This window comes from Formica exsecta, unplaced genomic scaffold (assembly GCF_003651465.1).
Source record: "Formica exsecta isolate Colony F162 unplaced genomic scaffold, ASM365146v1 scaffold218, whole genome shotgun sequence".
Lineage (NCBI taxonomy): Eukaryota > Metazoa > Arthropoda > Insecta > Hymenoptera > Formicidae > Formica > Formica exsecta.
In genome coordinates, this window is record NW_021849477.1 from 1,562,387 (window position 1) to 1,584,342 (window position 21,956).

General features: G+C 31.2%; 2 protein-coding genes across 2 annotated transcripts; one reads left to right on the plus strand and one right to left on the minus strand.

Annotated features, from left to right (window-relative positions):
* Positions 1-6,634: 6,634 nt before the first annotated feature.
* On the minus strand, positions 6,635-14,204 carry LOC115235321 (ubiquitin carboxyl-terminal hydrolase 8). Its single transcript, XM_029807021.1, has 11 exons — positions 13,436-14,204; positions 13,000-13,358; positions 12,012-12,906; positions 11,715-11,884; positions 11,297-11,435; positions 11,028-11,183; positions 8,534-8,770; positions 8,242-8,346; positions 7,953-8,159; positions 7,426-7,781; positions 6,635-7,197 (listed from the first exon to the last, which is right to left on the minus strand). The coding sequence occupies exons 1-11, from the start codon at positions 13,703-13,705 to the stop codon at positions 7,083-7,085; spliced, it is 3,009 nt and encodes a 1,002-aa protein (XP_029662881.1). The 5' UTR covers positions 13,706-14,204; the 3' UTR covers positions 6,635-7,082.
* A 204-nt stretch (positions 14,205-14,408) lies between these two features.
* LOC115235323 (SCY1-like protein 2) lies at positions 14,409-18,957 on the plus strand. The gene is made up of 7 exons (XM_029807024.1): positions 14,409-15,101; positions 15,229-15,467; positions 15,669-16,007; positions 16,163-16,465; positions 16,600-16,984; positions 17,100-17,475; positions 17,569-18,957. The coding sequence occupies exons 1-7, from the start codon at positions 14,678-14,680 to the stop codon at positions 18,083-18,085; spliced, it is 2,583 nt and encodes an 860-aa protein (XP_029662884.1). The 5' UTR covers positions 14,409-14,677; the 3' UTR covers positions 18,086-18,957.
* Positions 18,958-21,956: the final 2,999 nt, after the last annotated feature.

Here is a 21,956-nt window from a genome sequence, read left to right on the forward strand (position 1 = left end):
ATATATATATACATATAATCATTACTGAAATGCAAATTTATAATTTAGTCTGCCATCTTTAGCCAAAAGTGCGACGAGAATACGAATCATAGAACTTGATAAGCGTTAATCGCCATGTTCAGAAAGATTTAGCATATGGGCAAAACTCTGAATTCAAAAGGCTGATCAAAAAATGTTTTTAAACACAAAAAAAAGAACAGTGAGGAACGCTATTTTGCGCGTTGCGATTAATCGAGCGATTATTTCTTAAAGCGCATCCTAAGTCTCTTGTAACGTCTATCGAGTATCCGACAACACACATTGCTGTACAGTAAACTTAGGTAAATTGTTATTTGAAGAGGTAGAGACAATCTGTATAAAATATTGTATAAATTATACATACGTGTTATCTATCGCTTGTGTATTATATCTCCAATTTAATAAATGGAACACGTATTATGGTAATTGTAGAATTATATTGTATATCTCATAATGCATTCACTTCATTTACCCTCTCCCATCTGTTTATCAATTATTACATATACAATTTTTAGTTTTTTATTGAAACTATTTTAATGATAAATACGTTTCTATTCAATCAGAATTTTTTATAGTTTTGGAGAAAAATAGTTATTTAATACATCGTTTTTCATTTAATTTTAAATAACAAAATTAGAGTAAAACATTGTCGAAACTAGATATTTTAACGCTGACAATATTAAGTAATATTCATAATTAAAATGTTTACGTGTTTTTATTTTATTTCAAATTCTGAAGATTAAATTCTTTTAAAAAAGTATAAAGTCTGAAATATAGCTAATAGAAACATATGGAGTGTATTTATTTGTTGAATTAATGTTGTGCAATAATGTAAATAAAGTAAAAAAAACTTGGGAAAAGGCATAAAATAAAAAAATATGTAATCACTCACCAGGAATTCAAAAGGCTGATCAAAAAATGTTTTTAAACACAAAAAAAAAAAGAACAGCGAGGAACGCTATTTTGCGCGTTGCGATTAATCGAGCGATTATTTCTTAAAGCGCATCCTAAGTCTCTTGTAACGTCTATCGAGTATCCGACAACACACATTGCTGTACAGTAAACTTAGGTAAATTGTTATTTGAAGAGGTAGAGACAATCTGTATAAAATATTGTATAAATTATACATACGTGTTATCTATCGCTTGTGTATTATATCTCCAATTTAATAAATGGAACACGTATTATGGTAATTGTAGAATTATATTGTATATCTCATAATGCATTCACTTCATTTACCCTCTCCCATCTGTTTATCAATTATTACATATACAATTTTTAGTTTTTTATTGAAACTATTTTAATGATAAATACGTTTCTATTCAATCAGAATTTTTTATAGTTTTGGAGAAAAATAGTTATTTAATACATCGTTTTTCATTTAATTTTAAATAACAAAATTAGAGTAAAACATTGTCGAAACTAGATATTTTAACGCTGACAATATTAAGTAATATTCATAATTAAAATGTTTACGTGTTTTTATTTTATTTCAAATTCTGAAGATTAAATTCTTTTAAAAAAGTATAAAGTCTGAAATATAGCTAATAGAAACATATGGAGTGTATTTATTTGTTGAATTAATGTTGTGCAATAATGTAAATAAAGTAAAAAAAACTTGGGAAAAGGCATAAAATAAAAAAATATGTAATCACTCACCAGTGATGATTCAGTGAAATATGTAAATCACTCACCAGTGATGATTCAGATTCTCCTAAGACTCTTAGAGACATGCTCCTAGATTGTCCCATCCATGGATCTTTTTCTCCCATCCAACATATCTGTAAATAAAAAAATATATGTTAGTATAAATTTTATATTATTATTTATCAATACATAATATATATATTGATTGTAGTTATGACAATAACAGAAATTTGGCTTTATATAATGCAAAGTGTTATAAAATTATAAAATTAAAATAATAGCAACAATAATTTTTTTTAATATATATGATGCAATTATTAATATTTTTTTTATTTTTTACATATAATACAAACTTTCAAACGTGCTGTTAATTGGTGTATTTCTATATTCTGATTAAAGCACAGCTATACTGTAATCTGCATACAAACATACACACACATACACACACATATATATATATATATATATATGTAATTTGTGCTATATTAAACCATATACAATGTCTGGCGAAATTATTTGCAATTTGTTAGCTCCGGTGATTGCTGTTCGTGAATATATTTAAAAAAAAGGAGCAGTAATGCGTAATTAATCGATCTTTTTAAGAATGTAAAAAATTTGAATAATAAGAAAAAGAAAGAGAAATGCAATTTTTTAAAATAATTTTTTAGAAAGATATTTATTTTTCGTAGACCAAAAATTAATCACATATTTATGCTTTAATTTTCTTTTCGAAATAATCGGCTGGTTTGATCACATATACCTATACACACAAAATGCAGGCTCGCGTTTATATGCATGCACACATTAATATATAGTGTGATTAGAAATAAATCCCGTATGTGTTATTCTCTTTCAAATTATATTACCACTATAATACATTCCACGTATCTATTAGATACGTGATATTTATTACAGCTAAGATGGTTGCCTTAAATCTTTTTTGTATTCAAAAATTTTCGAAGCTTCTATGCAAAAGCTCGCGAAATTCATGTTGCAGAGCTATTTCCAAGTTTAAGAGAAGCATCTACTGTGCGGAATAAGTTCCTATCGTGAATGATATTAAATATTTACCAAAATACGACGTAATTCATGATGAATCACAACGATATATGCGTCGAAGCAGCAACCTGCAACAACCAACAATCTCGCACTAATTGACCGTTACGATTTATTTATCTAATTTGAAACAAGGAGCCGTTTTGAGCGCCATCTGTACGTAGCGTCACAAACTACGGCGGACGAAACTTTGACTATAACTACTGTTCGTCTCCTAGAAAGGAGCTTGACTATTTCCGTAATGTTAAATTAATATGTTAAGAAAAAAGAATGCATACAGAAATAAAAAATCCTTGAAATATGCTTTGTCTAATACATAATGTTCACAATCAGTTCTCATAATCACATAAAATATGTTTGACATAAAGTGTCGCAAGTAAAAATTAATATTAAGCCATATAATATCAATTTATTCGGGGAAAAAATGCAAAGAAAATATTTCCTAACAGTATGCATTTTCAAAATGTCCGGAGATCATCCAGAGGATGTTCACATCCTGTGGATGTCGTCTGGACATCTTAAAGATATGTGTTGTTAGGATTAATACACAAAATATATGATTAGAAATTAATCCTGTGTGAAATAAATATATAATATGCATATGTTATTACACACTACATATCTATTATAAATATGCAATATTTATTAGAGCCAAGATGGCTACGTTTAATTTTTCAAAATTCTGCTCAAGATCTTTCGACACAAAAACTCGTGAGATTGATGTAGATCTACCTCAAAGTTTAAAAGGAGTGTATATTTTACGTACGGAATAAGTTTCTATCACGAGTAGGATGTTAAATATTTACCAAAAATGGATGTAATTCGTGTAATCAACTGCAATAATATACATGTCGAAACATCAATAGCAGCACTAACTACATGTTTCGATTTGTTGTATAGATCGTTCGACACGCATCTACAAGGATCGCTTTAAGCGCCATCTGCCGTGGCGCCACGGATATTACGGCGGATGAAACCTTGACCTAACTACTTGTCATTTTCCAGTAGAGTAGCTCGATTATTTTCATTCTGTGCTATTGGGGGAGAGAAATTCATAATCTCATAAAATATTTTTAATTATTTATATATGATTTGCACATGGCAAATGGCATACACATTTAAAAAAATTGCGTTCAGCGTCCTTTGGGCGCGAATAATATATAATTTCAAGCACATATAATAAAAATAACATATATATATAATTCAAATGTTAAGACAATACTAATTATTTAAAACACTAGGACGCACATGGGAAATGCAATTTCTGTTAATGAAAATATTTAGCAAGAGAGAGAAAGCGCATGATACTTACGAGGTTTTCAATTTCTCATAGAGATCTATGTACATAATCTGCATATCGTCGCGTGCAACCCGGGCGCGAAATAACTTTTTCTCCTTTCGCAGGGGCGAAAGAAACGAGCCAAAAGAAACACTCGTAAACAGACGGTGACACGCGCGGCCCGTTCATACTCACAGCCTCGGGGTATCGATTTCGGATAAGCACGGTGATTAATGTTACGAGAGTTTTTACAACTCGTAAAGTACTCGGCGTACGCGTAAGCGCGTGGTCCTGACCGTCGCTCTCCGCGTTCCTCCGGAGAATTTTTTTTCACCCTGCTCCTAGAACGGCGAGGGGGGAGGAGAGGTATGTGCCACGAGGGAGGAGATATACCCGCGGCATATCGGCACTGTAAATTTATCGCGGTGTTAAGCCGTTAATATTCGCTCGCCTTCCGACGACCGGGCCTTAAATCAATGGGAAATATCCCTAATTGGAATATGGAAAAAGTTGTGAGGAAGAAGGGGGCCAAGTGTTACGCGCGCGCGCCCGTCGACGGCGTTTCGGGAGGGGTGCGAGAGGGTGCACTGGAGAGTCGCATTAAAGGATAAAAGAATATAAATTGTCTTAACGAGGGTGGCGGCCGAGAAAAATAGCGAGAAGTTTCCGATTAAGGCTCGGATCGCGCAAACGTGTATTGAGCTACAGATTGCGCGAAAATTATTAACGACGCGTTGAAGTTCGGCAGTTTTGTGAGGGGGCCGCGACGTTTGAATCCCCCAACCCCGATGTTAATTCTAACAATCGGTTGTATATCGCGCTCCTTCGGCACAAATAAACGAATATGCGAATACGCGTTTTTATATATAATTCATAAAATGTAAAAGAGTCAAGACACTTCGCCAATAACATATATATACGTTATAATAATAAATATAATAGCAGAAGTAAATTAGACTTAATAGAGATGTAAGCATGTATTATATAAAGTATTGCAAAACTAAACTTAAGAAAAATTGTATTGTCAATTTTTGTGATATATATTTAAATAAATATATTAATTTTATTATTTCGTTCTAATGTATTAAAAACTGATTTGATTATTTAATACGTTTTTGAAATCTGATTTTTTTCAAATGTATGCATGGAGCCTGGAAGGAAATACTAAAATATTTATAATTGAAAAAATAAAACATTAGGGTTTAAATTCTTATTTTCTATGTAAACATAAATGTTCAAAAATATTACATAATTCAGAGTCCAAAATCAGGCATTGCATTTATTAAATTGTAATACAGACGCATAAGTCGTCCGAACACAAAAGAAAAGTATTAATGCAATGAGGAAGCAAATTTTTTATTAATATTCTCACGTAGATAGAATGATAGTAAGATCCATGAAAAAATCAAAACTGTTCACAATATCGAATTAAAGATATTTAAAATATTTTTTTCCATATTTATAAAATATCGATTATTCATTAAATGTATATGTCTGCAAAATTAATTTTCAGAGTTGCGTTATACAAGTTGTAAATAGGAAGAACCGCGCAAATTTTCTTCGCTTTGCGTGCATATATCTGCAGAAAGTCATAAAGAAATCTCGAATTTTATAATTGATGACATAAATTAACAAGACACTTTTAAACGATCAAAGAGTGAGAGATAGAGCATAAAAGAAAAATTAAAAAATGCATATACTTAACTACAGTTGTTGTTGAAAAAAGGGAGCAAATGAAACAAAAAGATATATTATACATAGTTGTAATGATGTTATTGACATTTCCGACAACATTATAGTCTTAAATGTATATTATGCATCTCATAGATAAAGTACATATAATTGTATATGGCAACAAAGCGAGTTGCATGATGAACTATTGAGTTTTGCGCTAAATTCTCTTAATTTAGCCTTTGCGAATGCTATTTAATGGCTAGATTTATAAAATTTCGCGCGAATCTCATAACACACACACACACACACACACACTATCTGGATATTTATTGTTTATTGTTTATATATCCACTGAAACAATAATCTAAATATCCAGATGTTGCGTTTGATTAGTCACCAAACATAATTTCTTTGGGCTGTTTTAAGCCATTCATAGATGAGCTTACAATGACTCGTACATAAATTTAGGAATTTTATTTATTTATATTTTTTAAATAAAATGTTTCTCTCCTTCTGTTATATACAAGCCATTAAGAAACTTAATTACATTTAAGTTCTCAAACTTAGTTTCTAACTTTCAATAAAGCGTTTCAAGTACAAAATGGTCGCATTACAACAATATTGGCAGCACAGCAAAGAAGGCAGTTAATGCTGCCAATCGGTCTAAATTGTATGATATATGCGTTTTACCTATTATTTACGTTAATTAACACTTTTTTGATGATCATCGAGATCATCCGTAGAAAATACAATTAAAAATATAATGAATTTTAATTCAAATAAATTTTTCGTCTACGAAAATTTTACCTAAACTGCTTGATAAGACAAAGAACTATGTGGCCCCTATCGCTTTGTTTCAATAGAAAAGCAAATAAAAAGAAAACAACCGGCAAAAAAAATAAAATATTCTGCTATACGGATTAGTACATACGAGATGATGCTGCTAATGAATATAATTTGTATTCTGTATCTGAATCCAACGTAATCTGACTAATATATCTAAATATAATTATATGAAGCTATACACACATACACGTATTAAAATATTCTCAAACTATATTTTACTTTTTTTCTAAGGCAAAAAACTGCAATGGAAATACAGAAAGGAATTGCCACCGTTCTATATATTTACATATTCTTAATGAATGCCAGCACCGATAAAGCTTTCAATACCGTCACAGCCCCTATACATATTTTTCTTCTTGCTCATGTACAGGATTTATAATACAAAATATACCGTTTCATATCTACAGAGTATCGATCACATTACTGTGTAATCTTCCTCGTAATAATAAGACTAAGATTTAGCGCGATATTATACTTAAGAGAAAGATTACACAGCACTATATTAAAATTAAGATTTTAGTCATAACCGAGTGTTAATCGCGTCCGCGGTCACATCTTCATACTACATGATCGTATTCGGAAACGAAGTATAGAACAATAAATAGGCACTCGTGTTTTGAGATTTTACTTGGCTCGGCGATACCTCCGTGACAGTTTGATCATCATACTTGTACCATCTGTAAATATTACTTATTACATACATATATCTAGAAATATAAAATAATGTATCGAAAAATAGTTACGCTTTATAAGAGATTATCTCTCTAATAACAGAACTTGTAAAAAGACAAAAAGTTGACACAAAATTTAACGCTTTATTTTTAATAATTTTTAATAATTATTTTTAAAATTATTTTAAATAATTTTAATATTTTTAATAAATTTTTCAAATTTGTCATACATACTTATCCTGAGTAGCATTTTTGCAAAATGCTGTGTAATGACCGCCATCCATCGTTCCATAATGATTGGACATTGCATAGAGAGTATAATTGTAATTGCGGATATTATTCGTCATGATCGCCTTTGTATTCTCCATAACGAGATAAGGCTTTAAGTTGAATCCCTTGAGGGGAAAATCAACGGCGGTGTTGCGCTTTTCTAACCATCCGCCACTCTCGGCGAAACGGTTTAAGTGAATCACAACGATGGGCGCGAGTTTGACGAAATCAAATTTCTTTGTCGCGTCGCGGGGTGTTTGGCACTTGGGACATTTCCATCCGCTCACCTTCTGTCCCGTCACAAACTTCTCCATACAATCCTAACATAAAAGAACAAAATGTTTTTACACACAAAACATATAATTCCCACAAAACGCAATATATCTTTTCGTTTTGGTAAATAATTTAATCGATTGAATTATTTATATTATGACAAAGAGAAAAGATTAATATTCCATTCAAATAATCGTACAATTTTGTAAAATACTCACATTTAAAGTACACCGATTAGACTGAGATAAAGACATGGTTAAACTATTAAATGTCTCATATGTAGTACTTGCTTGCTTGCAAAATGAACATGTAATGGTAGATCTCAGTTGTCCAAAAAATAAATCCGATATTATGGATCTTTGAGAATTCATCGCCTTGTCCCATTCCTTCTCCGCATTGGTCATTTCGATCGGCATTTTCGCCTCCTATAAACAAAAGACAATTCTGGTATCTCTCTGTAATTAGTCTTCACACTAATTATATCGCTTTAAAGCATAGACTTATTACCTTTTTAAGATCATTATGCATCCAGTCTAAAAGAAACGTGAGAAACTCATGAGAATCTTGTTGTTCGTAACTTTCAAACTGTAATTTGTATTGCCCGACCGCGACCTAGTAATGATAGAATTGAAAAAAAAAAATTACATTGATATATACAAAAGTCAATATAAAAGAATAAAATCTTATTCAAATGCAAGTATAAATAAAAAAATAGAAAATAGAGCGATTCAGAATTTACTTGATGCTTAAAAGTAAGACAAGATTAGAATTCAAATTTTAAAAGTAAGAACTAAAATACCTTTAAATCATAAGGAGATATACTTTTGTACTGGCCTCTCCATAGCGCTTTAATTACTTGAGCCACTTCTTCCACGACTTGGCCTTGTGTCATATTATCGATACTCGTATAGAGATCGTCGGCGTATGTATTGTCGGTGAAGTATTTCGCCAAATTCGTTGTGTTACTCAGACATTGAATGATGCTGTTCATATAACAAGAATTGCCCAAGTTTTTCAAGCCGGTTATGCCTGGATGCTGTAAATATAAGAAAATTACTTTTACTGATAAAACACACTATCAACTCTATCAATGTATCATAAATACACACACGCATACCATACACCTTTCATATTATGACAAGAGATAGTGTATTAATGAGATTTTTCCATTGGAAGATACATTTTAATTTTACTACTTGTCTCTTATACATAACACTCCATTTTAATCTTAAATGCCTACTCCAGACATACTTAAATTAAAACTATTAAACAAATTTTGATTATGTTTTCATAATATTCACGATTACCGAAAACGTCTCAAATATCCATTTTTTGTAAAATTTTCAAATACAATAAAAGAATAAGTGCGCGCAAATAATTAATTCTTTTAAAAATTAGATATTTGCAATTGTAGAATAGAACTACGCGATCTATATTCGAGCATGATGTAATTAAGAGAGAGCGAAGGGGTTTATCGATTTAAACAACATGCGATAGTCAATCGAACCTTATAACGTATTTAATTTGATATATCTATAAATAGATAATTTGCCATTTATTGCTTTTTAACAAATGACTTATTTATTTTTTTTTTTTTCAATATAAACGGCATTTAATACTTGGACAGAAATGTATGGGAATTCTTATAAGTTAAAAATTCATTAAGTTAATTGGTTTCACAAAATAAATAATTATACAGAATTATACAGAAGTATTAAAAGAGATATATTCACACAATATCATAGATACAATAATTTTTAAAACAAGCACTGATGTATCCCGGATGTTGCATTATACGAAGTGACTAATTTTTTAATCACGAATCTCACTGTGTCAGATAAATTATTTCAACATTAATGTAAACTACACAAAACACACATTTTGCTTTTTAGTGACTACCTTTTTAAAATAATTAAGCAATTGCAGCGGAGTAAATTTTCTGTGAAGATACACCATTGTCTAACATTTTCCATCACATTCCAACGAGAGATTATTTGATCATAAGATAATAAGCATTATATCCATATATATGTTTGACTGTATTATCGTGCATTAGATTATAATTAAACATTATACTGTTCTATTAAATTAATGAGCAATTAGTCAGTACACTCATATATATTTATTTAAGATATTTATTCATATAATGGTTTTCTTGGGATAATATTAAATTTTCACTATAATCAATTTTAATAATTGTAGAAAATGTCTCTTTATAACGCAAATATCGTGGATACTTTCGGAAGACTGCGCCTTTGACAGGCGATCACGAATCTGGTTAATATTGCTCGGACACTAGCACGTGTGCGTGTGCACAGCACTAATCATCGAAAGTCTGCAGATTGGATTAAGAAACCCCATCCTTGTGTTAAAATGTGTGCGCGTACACGTGCTCATACATTTATTATGTTATATAGCACGTGTTTGTAGAACACGTGTTCCACGAATCGCAAGGTTTTTCGATTTTGTTTCCTCGCGACTTCATACTCATTAGACACATATTCTTGTAGAGGTTCGCGTATTTATCGGTATCTTCGAGATCTTATTGATTATATTCCGACGATTATCACATATGAACAAATATACTGCTGACCATTAAAATTGCAATACTTGTTAAATACAACTTTAATAATCAGCTGTATGTATATATATTACATACTGTCGGCTTCCTTCCCTTCTTCTCTCTACTTTTACTATTATTAATCTTTTCCTCTTATGTTGCTATTTACTACCTTACATTTGCTTTTAAAATAACTTTTCAAATAGAATAGTTCTTCATCAAACTATTATAAATCTGAGATTTCTCTCTTTCTCACATATTTACATTATTTTTGTGTGTGAGAGCAGCTTTTTACAGTGTATATATTTCCATTTAAAATTATATATTTTAAACTGTATTACATAAACTTAATTTTTAAATTGTTGAAATAGTGTTTAAGAAAATTTCAAAACATTTTTAGATTAAATTCTGATAGTGACATTAATTGATATTTCAATATCTATATAAAGAACATTTTTCAGGATCGTGTATTGCTATTATCATGGCAGTATATCATTCAGTATCATACATACATGTTATGCCAAGCATCATATGAAATGGAAGACTAAGAACTCAACACCATTATCAATTTTGTTATCAATTTTATTATGTTGTATTAAAAGACGAATATTCATTCCCAATGCCCCAATGCATTAATGAAAGCAAAAGCTGCGATAGATAGTGTCTGTAAGACCGTATAGAGCAATTTTACCGGAAAGCGCCCGCGCACATTCTTGTCCGGATAAGTACTTACAACACTGCCGTGAATAGGAGTCATTCGTTCCTCCCGATTCCCCCAATTAAGAGGAGACACTTTGACGTTTTCATTCCCAATAGATCCATTCTGTTTGCGAGGCGATATATAGGGCTTAGAAGTTCTATCTACCTGAGGTGCTTTACGATCTCCCAACTAATGGAATTTAACGCAGAAATGTTCGTGTGTAATTATGCGATTGCTATTTTAAATAGATAAACAAAAGAGAACAAACTGATTGTAAGAATGTACCGCAAAATTATTCGTACCTGCAGTAAATTCGGACTTGAATAAGAGCGCTCCAAGCCGGTGTTAATGGATGAACCATCCGTTTTTAAAGGCTCCTTGTGAATGTCACTATCATTTTGCCTCATTGTTATTTCCCTGCGCTCCCGTTCCAAAAAATCTCTACAATCATGCAATATAACACAAATTCAATAAAATCAAAAAACAAAATAGCTATTTATAAAATCTAATTTTAATAAAATAAAAGAGATATATTTATAATTACTTATTTAAAAAATCACTTGACAACTTCTCATAATAGCTTAAAATAATTAATATATAAGAGAAGTGAATGATTACTGCCATTCTCTAATTTTGTACTGAACTGTGTTCTTCGTTATTTTATTAAAATATATTGTGTAATACAATTCCTATATATTTTTTAATTGAATATACACTTACTCATGTAGCTTTTTTCGTTTGCTTTCATTTTCTTTGATTTGGTTTTTCAAAAGAGAGAGATTGAAATCAAGATTATTCTTCTCTTTGTCGTCACTAGGATTAAATTTAATTGTATCTGTTTCCTTTGCATACATATTAAATTCATTTTCGACCTTGAGATACATTTTGTGCTGCAATGTAAATATTAATAAAAATGTTATATATTTATAAAAATTGATCACAATTTATTTAATATTTATGGCTCTATACTGTGATAAAATTAAAACTATTGAAATAAACCGTTAAATAAATAAATACCATGTCCTCTACTTTAACTTTTAGAGATTTTATCTCATCGCGTAAATAATTTTCGTCACTGGCACTGTACTTGTCATCACGCTGGGAATAGAGCTCGCATTCCTGATTTAACAATTCCTCAGCTAGCTTCAATTTTGACTTTGCTAGTTCGTTTAGCTCTTTCTTTAACTTTAATATTTCTTTACATCGCGGATCATGTGTCTTCAAAGCAGCTGGTTTGCTGCTGCGATCAATAATTGGCTTCGCGTTCATCTCATTCTGCGGCACTTTGTTCAATGATATTTTATGCTGAGGAACTAATACATCTGGATTCTCTAATCGTTGCGCATTCGCACTATCGCCTACTCTCAAAGACGGTCGTTTGCTGTCGATTGATATCGTTATCTGACTAGTAAAACTCTTGGATTTGGTTGAAGAAATAATATCGTTACTACTCGATCTGGTATGTTTGGATACTGCCGACTTGTCACCTTTATCCATTTCCTCATCGACATTGACGTTGGAGGCTCTTGTATTATCTAACTTGCTCTTTGCGATCTCGACTTCGTTCACCCATACAGGATACTCGATCGTCTCTAAAATCTTGTTTTCAATATCTTTAGATTCAGTTATTTGATTATCTATATTGGGGTTTGTCGCAAATGCTGGGTATCTCTGCAACCACTCTTGATATCCACCATTTAAAATCTTAATCTTGTTATACTTTGTACCAGGATCCCAATGCTCTAAAATATTCTTTAATATACATATATGAGTGGTGGATGTCAGAGACTCTTGCATAGTATTCCAGTCCAGCAAGATTATAACATCCACATACTGTGCTGATCGATGAGCATATAAATCATGTGACTGCTTATCTTTATGTAAATATTTCAAAAAATGATAACCCAGTATTCTGAAAATAAATTCATTATGAGAAATATTTTAGATATCACATATAAATTTAAAAAAAATAAAATTATAAAAGATAGAAGAAAGATTTATTTACCCTGTTTTAATTTCAGATTGTGGAATGTTAATGCATCTATCAGACAATATTCTAGATTTGTCATAATTAATCTTCTGCCTAGTATCAATGATCAAATATCTGCTACTTTTTCGTAACAAATTATACAATTGAGTGCATGATATAAATTCATCACTATCACCATATAAAGGATCATCAGTTGGTGTTTCTGGTAATTTCAAGCCTATGTCGCTGTTTGGTGCATAAATCTCTGATACTTCTATCCCATCTGTTTCAACCTCCATTTTTTCTACTGTATTACTACGCTTCTTGGAATTAAGCTCATAGCGTATCTCTAATTTTTGTTCTAAGTTTGCAAGTATGTTTTTCGCTTCATTTATCTAGAATATAAACATTCATATGTTATATGACATACATAGTATACAGTCATAACAATACATGCTGTATAGCTTCCTACCTGATCAACAGTCATATTTGTGGAATAGATTGATTTACCAGTTTTATAAACCCGAGTTTTTTTTATCCATTCGACCGAATCTAACCATCTTTTTAAATAAATGTATGCAGTCTCATCATCTCCCTTCTTCCTCGCTGCTTCAGATTTCTGTCGCATAGCGGGAAGCCTTGAATATATATTATGTGGCTCCTTTCCCAAAAAATCAACCTTGGCCTTTTGTATGAGATCATTTACGCAATTTATTTTATGTAAATTTGTTACGTCAGACATTATGCTCACTTTCAGGATATACAATCTTCAGTACAAGATTAGGACAGTGACAATATACACCCAATATACACTGTGATAACAGTGACAGCAGTGTAAACTGCTGTCAGTCAAAGGACAGATAGATGTTAATTGCTTAATCTATTTAGGACTGCGTACAGGTCATAGCGATTCGTGGAAATGGATGCATATTGGAAGATATTCGAAGACATTGACAAGGTTCTGTCAACCATCAACCACCATGTATCGCCGTCACGTTACCGAGGAAACCGCGACGTCACAGTCAAATTTTCCTCTCTACGCAGTGCCATGTAAATTTATACTCCAAATCAAAGAAATTTCACGGCGCGATTTAAAATATCTCTCCATGAATTGTAGATGTCAGTCTCGCCGAGACCGAGGTTAACCCATCATTAATCGTCAGGTCGCCGATAACGGGCAATGATTCTACAGGACGGCAACTCTTCTTCGTAATACAATATTCATACTACGACATTCGACATATAATGTCTGATATCCAATAGAAGAGCTCGTTTTCTAGTGATTATAACTAGCAGTATTTTGGGATCCAGAAACAAAAATTTTCTAGTAGATACCTATCCTTAGGGCGATTCCACACATCGAATTTTTTGGACATGTTCTGAATCAAGTTTGTTGAAGTTTAGTATTTTCTGTCTGTCACTAGCAGTTAAAATAAAAAAGTTCATCGTAGTGTGTAAAGAGACAACCTTTCAGAACCTCGTACAAATTTCATGCTCCGATGATGCGATGATTCATGGTGATATACTGACAGCAGTGATTTGTGGAGCTTGAGAATTTGTTAAAACAATTTTATATTTAGAGAAATACGACCTCTTTAAAAACACACAGATAATTATTTTGATTTAATCCGAAAAATCTTTTATTATACTGACACCATCTGCTTTTTTTTTTTTATGGAGACATCGTTATCAAATAATAAGTGACAGGACCAGAATGGATGTCCTTAACAAACTTCGAAATACAGTCAGCAATACTATCAGCAATACCGTTCAAAATACGGCGTACGGTTTGTCACAGCTGTCTAGCGTTTTACCTGGCAATCCTGTTACCAGGGAATTCGAAGCGACCGCTCATGTGGCGAGCGCTGGACCAGGATTATTGTGGAAGATTTACAGCGGCTACAAAAAGTCCACTAAGCAGGAAGCTGCTATTTTCGTCTTTGAGAAACGCATGCTGGATAAATGGTCTGCCAAAGCGGATCGTGAACTTGTATTGGAAACCCTGAAACGAGGTGTGATGCAGTTGACAAAACTGAGACATCCGCAAGTTTTGATTGTGCAACATCCGCTGGAAGAATCGAGGGACAGTCTTGCGTTTGCAACTGAACCAGTATTTGCTAGTCTGGCTAATGTATTAGGTAGACAAATCTTTCTTCATATACTTTAAATTCTATATTATTAAAAATATTAAATTAATTGCATTGAAAGCGATACTCTGTTTTAGTTTTTAATATAAATAATATTTACATGTAAAATATATCTTAGGTAATTATGAGAATATACCTCAACCAACTCCAGCAAATTTGAAAGATTACAAACTACATGATATAGAAATACGCTATGGATTGTTGCAATTGGGAGAAGGTCTGGCATTTCTACATAGCGATGTAAAATTGTTGCATAGGAATCTGTGTCCAGAATCAATTGTTATTAATATCCATGGAGCTTGGAAGATATTTGGCTTTGACTTCTGTGCCTTAAATCAAAATCCAGACAGCAAACAGGTAGAAAAATTATCAATATGATAAACCCTATTTATATTAATATACCTTAATATAATTAGAAGCTAATTATACTTATTAAGAAAAATATATAAATTATTATATTCAATTTTTATATTGTATAAGTTAAAACAAAATTACACAGTAGGCAATTATTATTAATAAATGATTTAATTTAATAAAGTTGCACTTTTTTTATTGCAGCCATCATGGTTGTATCAGGAATATGATCCGACACTCCCAGCAGTTGTGCAACCTCAGTTAAATTATCAGGCGCCCGAATGCATATTAGCGAGTAGTAACGGGCCAGCGAGCGATATTTTTGCCTTAGGCATGCTGATATATACAATACATTCCTCGCAACATCAACCGCTTTACGAATCACACAATGATTTGGGAAAGTGCCGACGTTTTCTAGAAAATTTTAAAGGCTCCAATGTCTCGGCAAAGTTGCTTCCAATTCCCGAGACTCTGAGAGATACTGTAAAGCTCATGTTGAGTCATAGTCCAGAATTGAGATTAGATGCTCATCAATTCATCAAGGTAGCATTTTCTTAAAGTAATATATTTGAGAGATTTTTCGCAATTCATTTTTTTCTGATATATATCGAAAATTTTGAATTTTTTAAAATAAATGATTAAATTAGATACTTAAAATATAATTAATAATATCTATTGTGTTGTTTTCATTATTGCAGATTGAATATTTTACTGATATTGGTGTTAAGACGTTAAATTATTTGGACAAATTATTCCAATGGGATAATCTTCAAAAATCGCAATTTTACAAAGGTCTTCCACAACTGTTGAAACAATTGCCACATAGGGTTGCTCTTCATAGAGTATTACCTGCGCTTTATAAAGAATTGGTTAATCCACCTATGATACCGTTTGTATTGCCGAGTATACTGCAAGTTATGGAAGTTACTGAGATAGAGGAATTTCGAGAACATATCCTTCCTAATTTGAAACCTGTTCTTGCTTTGGAAGATCCGCCACAAGTAAGTACATATTTTCATAATTATGCAAAAAAGAATGAAATAATAAATTGTGCAATAGATACCAAATAAAAATAAGACAATAATGATATTATAATAAACATTTATATAATTTTTATACAATGTACCTTTTGCAGATCAGTTTAGTTCTCATGCAGAATATAAATTTATTATTGAAATTGTGCCCTACGGGTGTCATTAAGACCGATATAGTGCCTATGTTACTGCGTGCATTGGAATCCGAATGGGAACAGCTTCAAGAACTCTGCTTATCGGCATTGCCGAACATAGTGACGATGATCGAGGGACCAGTTATTAAAAACGCTATACTGCCGCGAATGAAAAAGATTTGTTTGTCGCCAGGGAAGAAATCTACCAGTCTCGGAATACGCGTTAACTGTTTACTTTGTCTCGCGAAAATGTTACCGAATTTTGATCGTTGGCTGGTGTTCGATCAGATATTACCATTTCTACAAGAAGTTCCTCATTCTGGCGAACCAGCCATTTTAATGGCTATTATAGGTAATCATATATTTTATGCATAAAAAGATTAATTTTTTTTTTCAACTTCACTTTTTTTCAATTCAACTTCATTCTAGAATATTATTTAAAAAAAATCTTTCTCTAATGTCACCAGGTATTTACAGAATGCTACTCACTCATAGTAAATTAGGTATGGGCAAAGAAATACTGGCAACAAAAGTACTACCATTTCTGTTACCTCTTTGCATAGAGCAAAATCTTAGCATGTCACAGTATGAAACTCTTTCTACGTTGGTCGTTGATATGATAAATCGAGTAACTAGCGAACATCGAGAAGCGTTACGACAATTGGATGCAGTACGTCGCGAGACACAACAATTCGATCAAGCGCTTTCTCAAGTAACGTCACCCTCTTTTATGCAAAATAATAGCCTGAGTGACATTAATTTGACGCCTGAAATTCCATCCTCGAACGCTAATCCCAAACCTGTAAACATTGAAAATGGATTAACCATGGAAGATAAGCTCAGGTTTGTCTCAGCAAGATTTCAAAGATTCTATATATTTCACACATTTATCTTGTATTAATTGCAGTATTAAATATTATGACGATTTTTTTCTAGATTAATTCACCAGCAGGAGGCGCATCAAAGATTGCAATCCCAATCTATATTGACTCCTAAGACTGTGTCACAACCTATAAAACCACAACCAAAGGATTTAACCGCCACTTTGCTGAAAAACAATTTAGATGAATTAAATCTATCCATGTCAAAATCGACTATGTCGCAGCCAGATTATTCTAAAAATACTATGTACAAGTATGAGAATAGTTTAACGCAATCACAATTTTTAACATCTCCAACGCAAACAATGCCGAATAACGTTCCCATGAATAGACCGATGAATTGGAACTCCAATGGCATAAACGCGTCTATAAATTGGAATTTACAACAATCCACGTCGATGTGGAATACTATCACTCCCCAAAATAATATGAATTTTACAACACAGCCAGAAATTAAGCCAAATTTAAACTTTCCTGGAATGTTACAACCATTTATGTCGCCAACTAATACACAAACCAATACAAACATATCTAATTCATCCACGCAAGATATCATGGATTTGCTCAGTTAATAGGTAACATAAATCTATTTGCAATTTATGATAAAATTAAAAAGATAGTGGCAATATTAAAGAATGATATGATAACACTATATCGTGATTGTAATATATTGTATTCTTTTTATCTCTGCAATTTCTCGCAGCTTTATCGAAGATAAAAGTTACCGTTATTTAATAAGAAATTATAAAACAATAGATCTCTCTCGTTTTTTTATGTCAGTACGAGCAATTAATTGCAGTATTATACATGTATCAATGATAAATTAGATTTTTGTTACATACACTTTTGTAGATAATGTTTTGTGTAAAATAATTCAATTGTAAATCTTAAGAAATTTAAAAAAAAGATTAATTATCGAAAAAAAACGCATTCACATTTAGCATGAAATTAATATGTTTGTATAATCTTCTCGAAATTGAAATGTTTCATATATTTATATTTCTCACATTTCGACAATACCGATAAGGAGAAAAGTTTATATATGAAATTGTCTCTTGACTTTTTCTTGATCGTCACTTTTATTGTATATTTCGCGTTTTAATATTTACAAACTATTAAAGTAGTTATATGTATTTATATATAAAGACATTCCCACATATATCGACAACTGCTAGAAATATATCTTTCAAAGAATATCAATTCATACTTTATGAAACTTGTTACAAGTTACTACGAATGCAACGTAGAATAGTAGTAACTTCGAATGTGATAATAAAATGGAAGTCACACAGTCTTTTATACAGAAATGTATAATATTTTTATCGTGATTTAATTTGCCATACTTTCTCACGCTTTGATGTATATATAGCTTGGTCGCAGGTTAAGGAAAACTTTAATGCAAGAAATATTTAATGTAGGCATTACTCACATTAAATATAATTCAGAATCATGGATCGTTGTTTCTATTTCATACTTTGCAATTTGTAATAACACATTGCTTGTACTCACATATATTATAATCTATAGATTTCATTAACATGATTCAATGAATTTAACATTATCTTCTAGCATCTGCTTAATCTCCATCATATAACATATAAATGAGCTGCAAAGATTCAAAAAATATTTCTTTATTATAATAATATATTTCTTTATTATTATAAAATGATTAAATGTTATTTGTGACGAGTGATCAAAACAATGCATCAGTTTTATTCAACATTTTACACATAATATATATCTTTGAATTTTAATATTAAATTTCCCTGATTGTATTTATATATGTAATTGTTATATGTAATATCTTGGATCATATGTAATATTATAATTCGATAAAATTGTAAAAAAAAGAATGTATAGATTGTACGCATTTGTAATATTATATTATCTAATCTGTTTTTATTGTTCTTATTTGTTTATTCTTGTTTATTTCGATGTTGTGTACATTACTGTTTAAATTTAATAAATCGCTTCAGATGTTACACATACTCTTATGAGATCATACTTTTTGCTATTAACAATTATATAAAGAATGCATTTCCGTTTCGTATGAATTTACAATCTTTATTCAATTGCTTTTTATAAAAATTAGCTTTCATATGTGCATAATTTGTATCATATTTAATTCAGATCATTTTTTTTATTTTTATGTTTATATATAAACTTCGAGTTTTCTCTTTCATCAGCTAATATTTTCTTTTCATTCACTCAATTCGTTCGAATTTACAATCCAAAAAACAAGGGTTTGCATTGACAAGGGACATTCGCCCCATTGTTGTAGTTAAGAATGTATAGATTGTACGCATTTGTAATATTATATTATCTAATCTGTTTTTATTGTTCTTATTTGTTTATTCTTGTTTATTTCGATGTTGTGTACATTACTGTTTAAATTTAATAAATCGCTTCAGATGTTACACATACTCTTATGAGATCATACTTTTTGCTATTAACAATTATATAAAGAATGCATTTCCGTTTCGTATGAATTTACAATCTTTATTCAATTGCTTTTTATAAAAATTAGCTTTCATATGTGCATAATTTGTATCATATTTAATTCAGATCATTTTTTTTATTTTTATGTTTATATATAAACTTCGAGTTTTCTCTTTCATCAGCTAATATTTTCTTTTCATTCACTCAATTCGTTCGAATTTACAATCCAAAAAACAAGGGTTTGCATTGACAAGGGACATTCGCCCCATTGTTGTAGTTATCGTTCGTCATAAAGAACTACCAATTCCTTTGTTCTCGGAACACCGCGCAATTAGGTTTCACAGACGCCGATAACAGTCTGCGTGTTCAACGACGGAGAAATGGTGGAAGTATCGATTATTCAAGCTGTACACACTATCGCCATGGCCTAAGAAGAAGTGCCGAGACGAAAAGAATACCACCCTTTGTTCTCTGTCGAATAGATAGACAATAAATAGGAAAAATTCGACGAGGAAGAAAAAAAGACAGCTTTAAATGAGTACTCCGCTTGTTAATTGGCTGGGTATGTCTCCCTCTATAGCAACCCTCCATTCTCTTTGGACTTGTACCACGAAGGGCTGTACGGAAGTAAGTGGCTTGCACCCCGGGAAGTTAAGTACTCAAACCCTCACTGGTTTGAGAACACATTATTCGCGATAATTATCGCTGCGTCTCGTTATCTGATGATTTATTAAGGAATAAAAAAATACAGCATTCTGAACGCGAAATCTTTTTTTGCACGTTGTGTAAATTCTTTTTTCCGATTCTTTTGCTATATTTTTATCTACAAAAAATGGATAAAAATAAGTTAGTGTTTTTGCAATACAAGTTTATAGAAATGTAATATATAGTTCTTCGCAGTTTGTATAATATTTGTTGATCACATATATTTATTAATCATTATAGATAGACGAATAAAATTGAGATATATATTGATCCATATTTAATTTAATAATTTAATATTGCCAATAGTATAATTTCAATGGGAACAATATATGATATATAATATCATGTAATATATGTATCTATATATTACATCAATAATCTAGATTTTATAGAGAACAATTTTAATATTGTTAATGAGAGATAAAGAAATCGTCAAAAAATTATAAAATCCGTAATTATATTATATATAGTTTTATAAAATACGGTTTTTTTGTGAAAAAAACAATAAGCCTCGTTTTTTTTTTTAATTTTGTTTTTACACAAGAGAGTTGTTCCAACTCGGTTTCGAATCTCGATGATTTAGCGGATGCGAGATATACAGCGGAATTATCCATTTAAAGAAATATCTCTCGGAGAAGCGTAATGATAATGTTATCAAGTTTTTGTGAGAGTGAATGAAAGATATGTCCAACTTTTATTCTGAGAATAAGATTTTACATGCATACTTCTTAAAGATTTATAGAGATCTCTTACCTTGACACGAATCATTACCGCGTAAATACAGTAAAGAATTTAAAAAAATCCTTTATACGCATAATTAAAAAATAATTTGCGTAAGCCGATTCTCTCTCTTTATACGTTACATAGTTCCTTCAATCAAAAAGGAATGTGCATCGAGGATTATAATAATTAGCTATCATATATTGAATTATGTAAAGTTTTTATAACAAAACTTTTTGCAAAACTTTAAAATTTAATGGCTGATACCGTACACGCTTGTTCAGATCTATTATCGTTTAATGTAATCACTGCTTAATTTCTCATTTGGACTCGAAAGGAGAAGCTCTCTTTTCATCGTCCGCAAAAAATCGATGCGGGCGATCGGATTCGGGTGTTCTATATAGGCACGTGTGTTTCGACTAATCTTTTTTTTTCTGTCCACATCGCACGCAGAGAAAAACACATTCTTTCGAGGATACACCGCGCGATTCTCTCGATGTTTTAATTATTGCTTAATAAAAAATATCGGATAACAACAACGGCGACGTGATAAAATTCGCGTGAGAACCAGGGCCGTCT

Excerpts from the sequence above, each read along its gene's own strand:
- LOC115235321 (XM_029807021.1), bottom strand. The coding sequence starts at position 13,705 with ATGTCTGACGTAACAAATTTACATAAAATAAATTGCGTAAATGATCTC. Across the intron at positions 12,907-12,999 it reads CAATCTGAAATTAAAACAGG|AATACTGGGTTATCATTTTT; the intron begins GTAAATAAATCT and ends ATTTATTTTCAG. Across the intron at positions 7,198-7,425 it reads AAAAATGCTACTCAGGATAA|ATGGTACAAGTATGATGATC; the intron begins GTATGTATGACA and ends TAATATTTACAG.
- LOC115235323 (XM_029807024.1), top strand. The coding sequence starts at position 14,678 with ATGGATGTCCTTAACAAACTTCGAAATACAGTCAGCAATACTATCAGC. Across the intron at positions 15,102-15,228 it reads TAGTCTGGCTAATGTATTAG|GTAATTATGAGAATATACCT; the intron begins GTAGACAAATCT and ends AATATATCTTAG. Across the intron at positions 16,466-16,599 it reads CTTTGGAAGATCCGCCACAA|ATCAGTTTAGTTCTCATGCA; the intron begins GTAAGTACATAT and ends TACCTTTTGCAG.